Source organism: Pyrus communis, chromosome 7 (genome assembly GCF_963583255.1).
Source record: "Pyrus communis chromosome 7, drPyrComm1.1, whole genome shotgun sequence".
Lineage (NCBI taxonomy): Eukaryota > Viridiplantae > Streptophyta > Magnoliopsida > Rosales > Rosaceae > Pyrus > Pyrus communis.
In genome coordinates this window covers 1209860-1223124 of record NC_084809.1, presented here as the reverse complement: position 1 = coordinate 1223124, position 13265 = coordinate 1209860, and the positions used below count along the sequence as shown (strand labels likewise).

Genomic DNA, 13265 nt, shown 5'->3' with positions numbered 1-13265 from the left:
TGCACATCGTAACGACTGTATTAAGAAGGGAGCTAAAAGTGAATAACGTGTCAATAACATGTCAACAACACGCGTCCTAGGGTAATTAGGTCTTTTTAACTAATAAAAGAATTTTTAAAGAAAAAGAAATTGAAAATGTTATTGGTGTCATTTTGCGTAAGTTCAATTTTCTTCCCTAAATTGTGAAAACAAAGAAATCTCGAACCCTCCGCGGTTTCCCCACGCAAGAACAACTTCGGCGCTCTAGTCTTACCCGCCGGTGATTCTCTCGCTCCTCACCCGAATTCTTACTTACAGGTGCTCCTCCTGCTCTGATTAGCTTTTAGGGCTTCCAATTCTCAGTCGCATGTCGAATTTTAACTTGGAGAATATCCATTATCCATTGTCCGTTATATCTCGGAATTCGGAATATCTTATTTAATTGGAATTTTTGGAGGTTAATTTTGCTTTAATTACTACCTGTGATTGCTTTTTTGTAATTTATGTAATCATGGATCAGTGAATGTTTTTGCAAATATGAGGAATGAGTTTCATGTTGACTTAAATATTTCCAGTTATCTTAGCGTTTAAACGCAGTGGTGTTGTAGGATTCATATAGCTGACCTCACTTAGCGGGTTTGGGCTTGGTGCCACCTAGCTTTGTGGTTGTATTTTCACTAAATTACTAAAATTTACGTTTTTTCTACCCATTGAAGAAATGTTTAATCCAGAATTTTAACTTGATTAGTTCTCGAATTTTAGAATTAGGTATGTATATCTATGCAAGTGAAATGGAACTACGTTTTAGATTTCGTATGCTTGTGCATTGCTGATGATTGAGCTGTAATTTTAGGGGGAAAGGGTTGAGCTCTCAGAATTTGGTGGGAGTAAAATTTACAGACGGAAAAATGTCTGCGGCGGACATTGCAGGTATACTGGAAAAGTCGAAAGAGCTTGATCAATTGAGGAAAGAGCAAGAAGAGGTGCTTATTGAGATAAACAAGATGCATAAGAAGCTCCAAACTAGTAAGTCCCTTTGTTTGTTAGTCCTTGGAAATATTCTCTGAATCTTTTGTAATTGGATATTTTGATTTTTCGATAGATTAATTAGTTGACATTCAGCTTAGAAGCGAGGAATGACCAATGTGTTTAATAATGTTAGTTTCTTTTTTAATCTATCTTGCATGTTAATACAGCTCCTGAAGTGGTTGAGAAGCCCGGGGATAATTCATTGTCGAAGCTGAAGAATTTATATGTGCATGCCAAAGATCGTTCAGAAAGAGAAGTAAGGTATGTTTCTTTTTATCTTTCGTCGAGTTAAACACTTCCTTGGACCTGTTTGAAAAAGGGTTAAACACTTCCAAGGAAGTTTATATGTTATCTTTTTTCGGTTATGTGGCTGAAGATTAAAGAAAAAAGTTTTTAAAGCTCATGCTTTCGTGTCAACTTCTTTTTTGCACAAGTTAAGCTTTTGTTTATTCTTTATTGATAAGATTTTCAGGTTAGTTTACCATGTTTTGTTGCAGTGTTTCCAATTTGTTGTTGAGTCAGCTTGATGCTCTTTTGCCTTCTGGACCTTCAGGGCAGCCGCGAAGAAGGATGGGTATGGATCCAGGAGCTATAAGCATTCCTATTAAATAATTACATATTTCTGTTGGCTTTTCGTTTTATATAAATATTTCACAGTTTATGTTAATTGTCTGTTAATTGTCAGATGCCATGATTCTGCTTAACCAAAAGATAAATATATACATATAATGTCAAATATTGAGTGGCTAATATTCCACTGAGATTCCGGTCCTTTTTATTTGAAAACACTATAATTTCTTCATTCGGCTGATATTACATGTACTGCAGAAGGTAATGAGCAGAAAAGGAAGAGAATGAAGCCTGATTCAGATATTTCAAGGATTTCCCCTTCCATGCGAAGTCAACTCGAGGCACATGCTAGTCTGAAAGGCGAACAGGTATGCAGTATTATGGTGATCTGTCGTGTTTGATTGCGCTTGCTCCTTCCCACAACTCTCTTGCTCTTGGTTAAAATGTCATCCTTCACTGAATGATACTCTTTGAGGATCGGTTTTATTGACATTTACTATCACTTCTAGGTAGCAGCAAGGGTCACGGTTACTCAAGAAGATGCTGACAAGGATGAGTGGTTTGTTGTAAAAGTGATGCATTTTGACAAGGATACAAGAGAGTAAGTCTAGTTTTACTTACTATGCAACAACTCGTTTTAGTTTATCATGATAACTTTTTTAGCCCAATCATGCTCTGCCAACTTGGTTTGTTTATTTTGGACATGGTGTGATGCTAGTTAAAATTGTGCAGATTTGAAGTACTAGATGAGGAGCCGGGTGATGATGAAGAGGGCGGTGTCCAAAGGTAGTTTCCTTGTTGTGTGTTTAACAATAACGTTCTCTCTGGTTTATATTGAATTCTATTGGATGCTTAACTTTCTTTTCACCATTTTTCTCTGTTGTCATTGCTGCTCTCAGAAAGTACAAGTTGCCTATGAGTGCTATTATACCTTTCCCAAAGAGAAACGACGCTTCCAGTGCTATAGATTTCCCCACTGGAAGACCCGTTTTAGCAGTATATCCAGGAACAACTGCACTATACAAGGCAACTGTGGTGAATGGCCATCGCAAGGTAACGATTCCATCCACCCACTTTGATACATTTTTCTTTGTGGATTTCTCTCTTTAGTATCGTTGTAGCGCTTATGCCGTGGAACCAAAACTAACGCCTGATCATGTTTGCATGCTTCTGGCGGATGCTCAACCATCAGAGGAAGACGGATGAGTAAGTTACCTCAATACGGATTGGGTTTTACTTTTACGCCACTTTATAATCAAGGCATCTTAATTTAGTTGTTTCCTTGTTACATACATGACATGATGTTTTAATGTTTGAATTGGGCAGTTATTTGTTGGAATTCGATGACGACGAGGAAGACGGATCCTTGCCTCAGAGGACAGTGCCCTTCCATAAGGTGGTTGCCCTGCCGGAAGGCCATCGCCAGTGATTCTTTCGTGCTGTTTATAGTTTGTGTATAAATTAAAGTAAAATGGCGTTTAGGATCGTCTCGTGTAATTTTCTACTTTTCTTGTCCCACAGTAAACCACTCGTTTCAAAAACTCGGATGGGAATGTTACTATTTTGTGGCTTTATATTATACGTAAAGTGACGTCGTTTAATTTTGGGCAAGGTACATTTCACACCGTCAAATCAGATCATGAGGTTTCTATTTTTTCGCTTTTGATCAATTACACCTTATGTTAGGCTGATCATTTGGTTGACTGATGATGTGGTAAGGCAGAGCTCAAGACTAAGATGGCCTTGATGTGTTCTATTTGGCACGGGGTGGTTTATACTATCACGTAAATACTTAACGGTTAATTACACGATTAATCTTAACAAAATGTGTATAATGGCTTATACCAAAATGTGATATCCTGCTCGTGGCTCATTTTGCAATTATCCTCTAATCTCGATGGTTTGAAATGCACTTAAGACGTTTTACCTTCGTTGTTGAGTAACAACCAATAATTAGTTAATTAATTAATGTTAAGCAAGTGTTGAGCAAGAGGGCCCTACTTTGATCCCAAAACTCTCCCCCTCGAACTCAAATCCCCCTTTCTTCGTTGCCTCCGCCCTCTCTTTCGATCATCTTCGCCGCCGCTTATCTCCCAGCAATTCATGGCTTCCGCGATCGGAGCTCCGTCGTCATCGAAGCTCTTTTTCATGCCCTCACCGCCAGCTTTGTCCACACGTTCTCTGTCTACCCACCTTTCTCTCTCTGAAACCAGCCCAAAACCCACGATCGCTAAAACCCTAGCCTCCAAACCAAACAGCCCACCCCTCCTCTCCTCCGCCTTCCTCGCCGCCACAAATGTCTCAACTATCTTCCACTCTCCGCCGTCGCTCCGGCGTCAACGATCCTTCACAGTCCGGATGGCACGTGGGAAGTTCGAGCGGAAGAAGCCGCACGTGAACATCGGCACAATCGGCCATGTGGATCACGGCAAGACGACGCTGACGGCGGCGCTGACCATGGCTCTGGCTTCCATGGGCAACAGCGCCCCCAAGAAGTACGACGAGATCGACGCCGCTCCTGAGGAGCGCGCGCGCGGGATCACCATCAACACCGCCACCGTTGAGTACGAGACCGAAACCCGCCACTACGCCCACGTGGACTGCCCCGGGCACGCCGACTACGTCAAGAACATGATCACCGGCGCCGCCCAGATGGACGGAGCTATCCTCGTCGTCTCCGGCGCCGACGGCCCCATGCCCCAGACCAAAGAACACGTGCTGCTGGCCAAACAAGTCGGCGTGCCCAATGTGGTCGTTTTCCTGAACAAGCAGGATCAGGTGGACGACGAGGAGCTGCTTGAGCTGGTGGAATTGGAGGTCCGCGAGCTTTTGTCCTCGTACGAGTTTCCGGGAGACGACGTGCCGGTGGTTTCCGGGTCGGCATTGCTGGCTCTGGAAGCGTTGATGGCGAACCCAAAAATCAAGAGAGGGGAGAACGAGTGGGTGGACAAAATTTATGCCCTGATGGATGCTGTGGACAGTTACATTCCAATTCCACAACGGCAAGTTGATCTTCCATTTTTGCTGGCGGTTGAGGATGTGTTTTCGATCACAGGGCGGGGCACAGTTGCGACAGGAAGGGTGGAGAGGGGTAAAGTGAAGGTTGGGGACAGTGTGGACATAGTGGGATTGAGAGAGACTAGGACCACAACAGTGACAGGGGTTGAGATGTTTCAGAAAACGCTCGATGAGGCAATGGCCGGTGATAATGTGGGGCTTCTGCTGAGGGGAATTCAGAAGATGGATATCCAGAGAGGGATGGTGGTGTCGAAGCCCGGCAACATTAAGCCTCACACGAAGTTTGAGGCGATTGTGTATGTGTTGAAGAAGGAGGAGGGCGGAAGGCATTCGCCATTCTTTGCTGGATACAGGCCACAGTTTTACATGAGGACGACGGATGTGACAGGGAAGGTGACTGGAGTTACGAATGACAAGGATGAGGAGACGAAGATGGTGATGCCAGGAGACCGGGTGAAGATGGTGGTGGAGCTTATAATGCCAGTGGCTTGCGAGCAAGGAATGAGATTTGCGATCAGGGAAGGTGGGAAGACTGTTGGGGCTGGTGTCATCCAGTCCATTATCGAGTGAGTTGATAGTAAAACTATTAGTCTACATATGATTGGAATTATAGACAACGTACTAGTTTCTCGTGGTGATCATAGTTTTGTTGATAGCTCGATCTCATTCATTGTGGTTTTTGCTTTCGGTTTTTTCATTTGAAATCAATACATATGTTTGAAATTAGGGTTCAGTCGATCAACATTTTGTGTGTTCTGGAAAGGCCAATGAGTGTTAGAATTGCTGTTGCCTTGGAGTTAGTCGGTATTGACCTAAGTTGAAACAAGATACCATTAACTAAACCTGAATCATGAAAATGATTATGGACCTAAACCAAATTTGTTCTTTCGTTTTCACTTTCTTCCTTTTGAATGGGTTTTGAGTAATTGTAACAAGTTTATACTCGAGTCCCCGTTCTCCTGGTCACATGTGACTAAGGATGTATGGTCACCCACATCGGGACTTGATATCAGGGGAGGAAAATAAACGGATGTGCTTTTAATGTTCTATTCTCAACTCTTGATATCAAATCTAAGGGTGGGTGACAAGCATTCGCGAGAACATTTCTGGTTTATACTTTTTGTTAGTATCGGAAGCAGAGGAATGCCTGCTGTCATGTGAAGTTTGTGTTGTGTTCTGAGTTTTGGCTCGTTGTTGAGCGGGAAGTGGAAGAGGAACTGAGATGGATATGAATGTGATCGATTGAAAATGAAGTAAGTTGGCAACTGTTTGTTTGCATTCTGAATATTACTTTACATGTTATTTGGTTGTCACAATCAAACCGAAGTTTAATGGTCCATGATTTATTTGGAGGCTTGTAGCCGCGTGTTGTGTTTTCTCAGAATTGCATCATCCCACCACCTTGGTTAAGTTTGTTTGCACCACCACCACGATTGTATTTTGTCGTCACACTTAGAAGATAAAAAAGTTAATGGTCCTAGATGTATTATGAAAAATACTTCTATGGCATGGGGATACCGTCAGCGTGGTGCCCCATGCCATAGACGTTGCACTCATGTATTAGGGTTGGACCTCCAATTGAGTGTCGTCGTGTCAAGCATGCAGCATGTGTAAAGTTGTAAACGCTGTGATGATCCCTCTCTATATCTCTCTCTCACTCTGGTCACGCGATGAGAGATAGAGAGAAGGGTGCATTATAATGATCACAATCAAAAAATTTCCGTAGGGTAGTTATCTCTGATTTTAATCTTCATGTCCACTGGAACTAAAAAGAGGTCGGCTAGCTTTCCGACCTCTGTTAGCCTCCGATGGAGGAGGGAGCAGTAAAAGGAAAAGACCGAGTCTTAAGTGTTCCTCTCTTGTAATACATCTTATTACTATTTTGATATCTGTCTAGCTATCAATGCCTATGACAAGCTTGAGTAATCGGAATTGCCGGGTTTGACGATGGCGAGCCAGTGAGTATACGATTAGCAACCCACTGGTTCGCTCCCTCGGTGTAGTGAACTCCATCCCAGCTAATAAAAGCCGACGGGTTTTGACATGAAGCACCGTAGACATCGCTTCCATTTACGCTTCCCTTGTTCCCGCACCAGATGTGGTCGTATCCGACGTGATAACCGCAACAAACCTTCATCGGATCAGCAAACCCTGTAAACAAAGATTGTAACGTTAATCAGTATCTAATAACGTAATTAGCGGTAAGGAAGTTGAACAAATTGGGTACCTTCAGTCTTTGCAGCGCCGATGAGTCCGTACTTGGCGGCGTAGACATCGACGTATGTGATTGCAGCTTGTGGCAGCTCAGCTCTTAGTTTGATGACTCTCTCTCTGAGCTGCGTGTTGAACTCTACGGCAACGTCGTTTTGGGCCTTGACGCAGCCATGGTCGTCGAGATAACCGGCTGGCGGATTTAGGTTGTAGAATAACTGTACCGGCAAGCAACCAACAGGACCTGTGTTGTGTATCCAAAATGTCCTCCCCCCTTCTTCATATATCCGCTGAAGTTTGTCAATCACAACCAATGTTACAGACATGTTTGTTTAATGAAGATGCGATGAGCACTTCTAGTAGAAGTGCTTCCTACATAAGCAATTCCAAACCGACCTAATTAAGTTTCTTAATCTTAAGCGATTGTCATGGTGCTACTTTACTTACATGGACTGCTATGGCTAACTGGTTGACAATGTCCGGCAGTTCTGCACGAAACTGGTCGAAACTGAGCTTCCGAAACCCCATGGAAAGATCGTTTTGCCCGATATCAAAGGTGTACAGAGCCTCTGCGAACTCCCGAGGATCTGGCAGAGCGCTTCTCTCAGAAGGGTTCTTGGCTGGAGGACATGAGAAACAGTTCAGATTTACAACAGCCAATTAATAAAGATTGAAGCTTGAAGCAGTTTTTGGCACTGAAAAGATTGAACCTTGGCGATATAGATCGGCAGTGCGAGCTTTGAACTGCAGGAACTGCGCCGTCTGCATATCAAGGGAGAAAGGGCTAATGCCGTACTGGAAAATGGTTTCGTTCGGCCGCCTGATGGTGGATCCTCCGGTGGCGAAATTTGCACCGTGCCGGTAATTTGTTCCGAGTGAGTTCAAATATGCACTCAAGTATGGCAACTTCAGGCGCTCAGCTGCACAAAATCACAGTTTGACGCGTATGTAAAATAAATATATTGAAAAGTTAAAAAATATGAGCACGCATCATACTGTGATTAGGAATTAGCGAGAACAATTTGCCTTTAATTTAGTTGTTACCTAAGAAGTCTATGATAAGGCGGCCATCGGCGTCCCTCCCGGCCGGCTTGTGGAAGAAAGCTTCGCCGTAAGGAGCTTTGATCGGCTCGAACGCGGCCGATATGCCGCCGGTGTCGGAATTCGAGTCCCCGAAGTTGTAAATTGCCGGGAAAGAACAGGGTGGTAAGTTCTGGCCTCCCACAGCCAAAACCCGGAAAGCCAAGAAGAACCCAGATGCCAGAAGCAGTTTCCAAAACTCCATTTTCCACTGTTTGGCTAATGGTAGTGACTAGTGAGGCTAATCATGCAGCATTTAAATGTGAAAGCTGGATAGGATGGGACTGGTTTGAAGAGGACAAAGTTATCCTAATTATACGTGGGGACAAAGATTTTCATCAGAGAGATTCAGAGGCATGTGCTGTTGATCTACTCGGCCGAAAAAATGGAGAAAAGAAAAATTAATAGGAAAATCTTTTTGTCCTCGCTAGTGATGTGGACTTGGGGAAAAGATTATCTCCAAATCACTTCAACCAAGGCCATTAGATCAAGTGGTCCGGACTTTTTAAGTTTTATTCAACGGTCCAGTTGTTTTGATTCTTAAAAGCTATGATAATTTTTTACTGTTGGATGATATTTGAAATGCTCGGATCACTTTGATTTGGTGGCCTTGGTGGAAGAGATTCGAAGATGATCTCATTCCATCGACTTGTATAGTGATGAGGTGTAGTCCACTGTCCCCACCAGCTCAGTAAATTATTTTCCCTTTAGCTTTCTCGAGGTTTAGACAAAAAAAAAAGGGTAAAAGAAGACTTTGGAAGATTTGAAAAGAGATTCATTTAGAGTTAAAGGAAAACAGAGTGCAGTAACGTTCTAAGATTCATATAGCTGACTTTAATTAGTGGACTAAGACTTTGTTTTTGTTTTTATGATTCTTGTTGTTGTTGATACTTCATTGAGGATCCAATGGTGTTTCGGAGTCCTCTATTTCGATGTTTTAGTGGTTAGATTTTGGTTATTGTATTTATTAAAATTTAATGATTTAAAACTCTAAATTATAGAACATTACATTAGAAAATCTTTCAATTTCAGCACAATTAGGATCAGTAAATACTTTCCCATCGTGTTGCTTGGCCTTGGAATTGAGTGAGGGGAGAGAAATTTACTCGTAGCAGAATGCAACTGCGACTGCATTTTATTTAGTCATACAATGTCATGTCAATGGTGGAATTAGAAATTTAATTCGATAGGGTTTAACTTTAGTCAGGTTAAGTTCTACTTGGAAATTTTTATATGGTAGAAAAGGAACCCAGGTCTAAGGGTGACACCATCGCTATGTGTTATGCATTGTAATTTTTTTTATATAACAATATGTGACTGACTTGAATACAATTACGACGACATTTCTAGTAGGCGAAATTTCTTCCTTGGGCCGCGAACCTTATGACGGATTAGGAGAGGGAACATAATATGTTTCAGCAACACATGCCGTTGTGTACAAGGGAAGGGACAATGACATGCAGCTGGTTATAAATCTTGAATTATCAACAAGTTCCATGGAGACTAGAGACAGTTCTGTTTGAATAGAGTCGGTGATTGCGAAGTGTGCGACTCTCCGTGTATAACGTACATAAGGTAATTAAAATATGGACCACGGTTGTCTGGACGCTCAAGAGTATCATGTGTTTCGAATATTTTACTTGTTAGATCTTTATTTTAACATACAAAAATTAAGATTTAACTGTTACAATACTTACTATTTAGTATCACAGTCTAATGATATTTCTTTTTATTTGAAATGAGAGGTTTTATGTTTGATTATCGGCAAAAGCAAATTTTAATCACATTATTACTAACCGTGAGATTTGGATTATTTTTCAATCATCTTAATGTAGTTAATATTGTTTGTTAAAAAAAAATAAAAAAAAAAATAAAAAAAACAAGTCAAAACCCTCAGAATACCGCTTACTCCGAAGCACCGAAAGGTATTTTTTTATGGTTATTCTATATGCCAGAACTCATGAACAACATTGAACAACATGATAGATTCCGCTATAGCACGCGTGATCAGCCAAAAATCTTGTTATTCAACAGCGTGCAAAGACAGAGAAACTTACGGCGTATATAACCCTCTTCTCCTTATATTTTATTAAAAAAATTATATTATTCCGAAGTACACAATACTTTAATCATTTTAAACATTAATTTATTGCTTTTTATATAAGAAAAACTAATAAAAATGATTTGAAAATCTTGAATTTTAACGATAAGGCAAAATAAAGAGTTACCAAGATTGATTTTTTAGTGTTAAAATATAATTTTTCATTAAAGTTAACAATATTGAAATTTTTTTGTTAAATTCCCTTTTTATATATAATGTTCATCGTGTCGCCATGTCTTATAAGTGTTAAAGCGAGCAACAACACATGAGGGACATCTAAAGCATTTCTCCACCAAAACAAAGAAACTTGTAGTCTACTTTTATCTATTTATAACGCTCTTCACATGACAATTTCAGTTATTAACATTCATTTTTTTTATCATAAAGTATCACACCACTAGTCATTCAGTATTACGATCTGGTGGTATTCCTCTTCATCAAATTAAGTTGTTCATTGTGTGGTTTAATCGAATTTCTCCTCTTTCTAATGTAAAAATATTGATGTACTTAAAAAAAATAAAAAATTATCACACCACTCAATTTAGGTAGCCAACTGGCAATTTGCATTGCTTCTGCTTTCATGCCCTTGGTCAAGGGAGGAGGATTTTCTACCCTCCTATTCTCATCCCCTCCTCTCACACATTACTTTCTGTCTTATTATCTCTATAACAAAATCAATATAAAATGTTGACGTGGTTTAACCATGATCGTTCAAATAGGAGGGTATGGAAGGATAGAGAGCTTAGAATGGTAGATAATCCTCCTCCATTGGTCAAGTCCAACTACATTATTTGTAGGACATTTTTCACACAAATATAAAATTTTCATATTTAAGTTCCATCCGATTTTGGGCTGGTTTGGTATTGTTGTGCTTTAAAAAAAACTGATTCTACTGTGTTGTGAGAATAAGCTCATTTTTGCTGCTTCACGTTTTCAACTTTTTTTCATCCAAAAATATGAAAAATAAGCTATTTTTAAGTGTTTACCAAACACCTTTTTAAGCTCTCTTTTTTTTTATACCCACTTTTTATAAAAACAACTCAGTACCAAACCAGTAATTCATATTTTTCTTGTTTTCTTTACAAAACATAAGACTAAATTTTAGTCTCGCTTGACTCTGCATTGGTCCTATTTAATGTGAAACATGCCTTAACCAGACAACCTTACTAAAATTCATCTCATTTCTTATTAATTTCATCTCATATTTAACCAGTCATACGTTCTTTTGGGTGAAATCTAATATTAATATGTCTAATTCCTGCATTGAAGCTATTAGAAAATATCACACATGTGGAAGCAAATTACTCATGCTTGAATCGTGCGACATGATCCTTTGATTGGAGCTGGTGGGTCTTAATATGAACCGTTGATTATTTGAGCAGCAATCAAATGATTTGCAGCATCAGTGTAGTGCACACCATCCCAGCTCACATACGAGGAAGGATCTTCACATGAACCACCAAACACTTCTGTCCCATTTACGTTTGCCCTTTGCCCACACCACACTTGGCTCTTATCTTCAAAATATCCACAGCAGATTGCAGTATTCCCAAATCCTGCACACACATATAAAATGTCAGACGATTCGTTGTAGTTTTAATCAGCGGAAATATGCATGAATAGAACTGGCTACAAATTTTTTAGAGAAAATTGGAGTAATAGCTCGTGAACTATGACCAAATCATAGTTTTGGTCTATGAAAAAAAAAAATTTACTCAAATTGGTATCCGAATTTGATAAGACGGAAGCATTGGTCCTTCACGATAACTCTATGAGAATTTCCATCAAAATTAATCATGTGAAATGCACAAGAGCCCATTTTACGGAGCCAATAGGAGAATATGCCCCTTGTAATCATGTGGCGCACTGAAGCAATGCTCCATTATATTCGAATTCAAATATTAATTAGGATGAGGTTTTACCGTGCTCCTTTGCTCTGCCGTAGAGTTGATACTTTGCGGAAAAGACATCGACATATGTTATTGCAGAAAGGGGGAGCTCCGTCCTTAGCTGGATCACTTGCTGGTTGAGAACCTTGTTGAACTGTCTAGCAACGTCGTTTTGATACTTGATGCAACCGTGTTCATCAAGTAATCTGGTGATCGGATTAGGGATGAACTTTAATGTCATTGGTAAGCAACCGATGGGGCCGGTGTTGTGCATCCAGAATGTCCTTGTCCCTTGTTCATACAAATTCTGTATAATATAGGACATTCTGATTAGTTAGAGCTTGTTTGATAACCATTTCGTTCTTAAATAATGACGTTTGCTTGTTCAAGAACCGGCCTCATATACTTACTCGTACAGCCGTAGCCAACTGGTTAATCATGTCTTTGATGTCAGCTGGAAATTGCTCATTATTGTTCATATTCCGAAAACCAACAGATACATCATTTTGCCCTATGTCAAACATGTAAGGAGCCTTTGGAAAGTCATCAACACTCGGGAATCTGTTATGTTGTTTCTTGGCTGCAGATAATAATGACTAATTAATATTAACGAATGAATTTCTCATGCTTGCATCACAAGTAAACTAACAAAAAAAACTTCCGAAAAAGGCGAAAATATGATCTGCGTTTGAGTTACCTTGGTTGGAAAGACTAGTGGTGCGTGACTTGAACTGGTTAAACTGAGCAATCTGGACGTCGAGAGAAAAAGGGCTCACACCATTTGCAGACATGGACTCATTAGAAGGCCGGATGGTTGATCCGCCAGTAGCGAAATTAGCGCCGTGGCTGAAATTGCACTCGAGTGAATCCAAATATGGGCTCAAGAATGGCAACCCCAGGTGACTTGCTGCACAATTAATTAGCACATCTCACATGAGTTCAGTAGCAGTCAAAGTTCTTGTAAATTTTGGTAATTAGTAATAAAGCAACTAGTATAATTACCGATAAAATCTATGACGAGACGGCCATCAGAAAGTTTCACCGGTGGGTGATGCGAAGCGATAGAATGCTGCGGATATGCCGCCGGTGTCTGAATTCGAGTCTCCAAAGTTGTAAATTGCTGGAAAATCACAAGGCGATGAAGTGTTTATAACCTCTTTACCTCCCACCCTCACTACACACAAGGCCAAAAAACTGGCAACGAAAAACTTTACCATCTTCATTTTCACCACACCAAACATGTTACTTGGATGCAGGATACAAACTTGGATACCCTCTTATTTATCGAGGACTTGGTAACTGCAAGCAATGATAAGCTTGTGTGTTTGGTTTTTGACCTAATTTGGTCCATACATTTGACTAAACTACAGCTTTAGGTAACTGATCAT

At 40.4% G+C, this 13265-nt stretch overlaps 3 protein-coding genes and 1 pseudogene across 6 annotated transcripts; 2 read left to right on the top strand and 2 right to left on the bottom strand.

Moving 5' to 3' along the window:
* Window positions 1-188: 188 nt before the first annotated feature.
* Window positions 189-3179, top strand: LOC137740066 (SAGA-associated factor 29 homolog A-like). Of its 4 annotated transcripts, none has more exons than XM_068479863.1 (10): window positions 189-297; window positions 833-1005; window positions 1176-1269; window positions 1506-1582; window positions 1840-1946; window positions 2088-2179; window positions 2311-2364; window positions 2478-2631; window positions 2771-2784; window positions 2905-3179. In XM_068479863.1, exons 2-10 carry the CDS (start codon window positions 888-890, stop codon window positions 3005-3007), a joined length of 813 nt encoding a protein of 270 aa, XP_068335964.1. In that variant the 5' UTR covers window positions 189-297; window positions 833-887; the 3' UTR covers window positions 3008-3179. The 4 variants fall into 4 exon arrangements, with proteins under 4 accessions (XP_068335964.1, XP_068335961.1, XP_068335963.1 ...); XM_068479860.1 differs by having other exon boundaries at window positions 1837-1946; XM_068479862.1 differs by having other exon boundaries at window positions 195-259; window positions 1837-1946.
* Window positions 3180-3518: 339 nt separating this feature from the next.
* On the top strand, window positions 3519-5338 carry LOC137739179 (elongation factor Tu, chloroplastic-like). The gene has a single exon (XM_068478713.1). The coding sequence runs from the start codon at window positions 3682-3684 to the stop codon at window positions 5164-5166; it is 1485 nt and encodes a 494-aa protein (XP_068334814.1). The 5' UTR covers window positions 3519-3681; the 3' UTR covers window positions 5167-5338.
* A 975-nt stretch (window positions 5339-6313) lies between these two features.
* Window positions 6314-8185, bottom strand: LOC137739180 (GDSL esterase/lipase At5g14450-like). The gene is made up of 5 exons (XM_068478714.1): window positions 7852-8185; window positions 7518-7727; window positions 7255-7427; window positions 6824-7097; window positions 6314-6747 (listed from the first exon to the last, which is right to left on the bottom strand). The coding sequence occupies exons 1-5, from the start codon at window positions 8090-8092 to the stop codon at window positions 6497-6499; spliced, it is 1149 nt and encodes a 382-aa protein (XP_068334815.1). The 5' UTR covers window positions 8093-8185; the 3' UTR covers window positions 6314-6496.
* Window positions 8186-11293: 3108 nt separating this feature from the next.
* On the bottom strand, window positions 11294-13118 carry LOC137739254 (GDSL esterase/lipase At5g14450-like; annotated as a pseudogene).
* Window positions 13119-13265: the final 147 nt, after the last annotated feature.

Coding starts and splice junctions, on each gene's coding strand:
- LOC137740066 (XM_068479860.1), top strand. CDS start 888: ATGTCTGCGGCGGACATTGCAGGTATACTGGAAAAGTCGAAAGAGCTT. Junction 2,180..2,310: donor TTTGACAAGGATACAAGAGA/GTAAGTCTAGTT, acceptor AAAATTGTGCAG/ATTTGAAGTACTAGATGAGG. Junction 2,365..2,477: donor GAAGAGGGCGGTGTCCAAAG/GTAGTTTCCTTG, acceptor TGCTGCTCTCAG/AAAGTACAAGTTGCCTATGA.
- LOC137739179 (XM_068478713.1), top strand. CDS start 3,682: ATGGCTTCCGCGATCGGAGCTCCGTCGTCATCGAAGCTCTTTTTCATG.
- LOC137739180 (XM_068478714.1), bottom strand. CDS start 8,092: ATGGAGTTTTGGAAACTGCTTCTGGCATCTGGGTTCTTCTTGGCTTTC. Junction 7,428..7,517: donor TGCCGATCTATATCGCCAAG/GTTCAATCTTTT, acceptor CATGTCCTCCAG/CCAAGAACCCTTCTGAGAGA. Junction 7,098..7,254: donor AGTTAGCCATAGCAGTCCAT/GTAAGTAAAGTA, acceptor GACAAACTTCAG/CGGATATATGAAGAAGGGGG.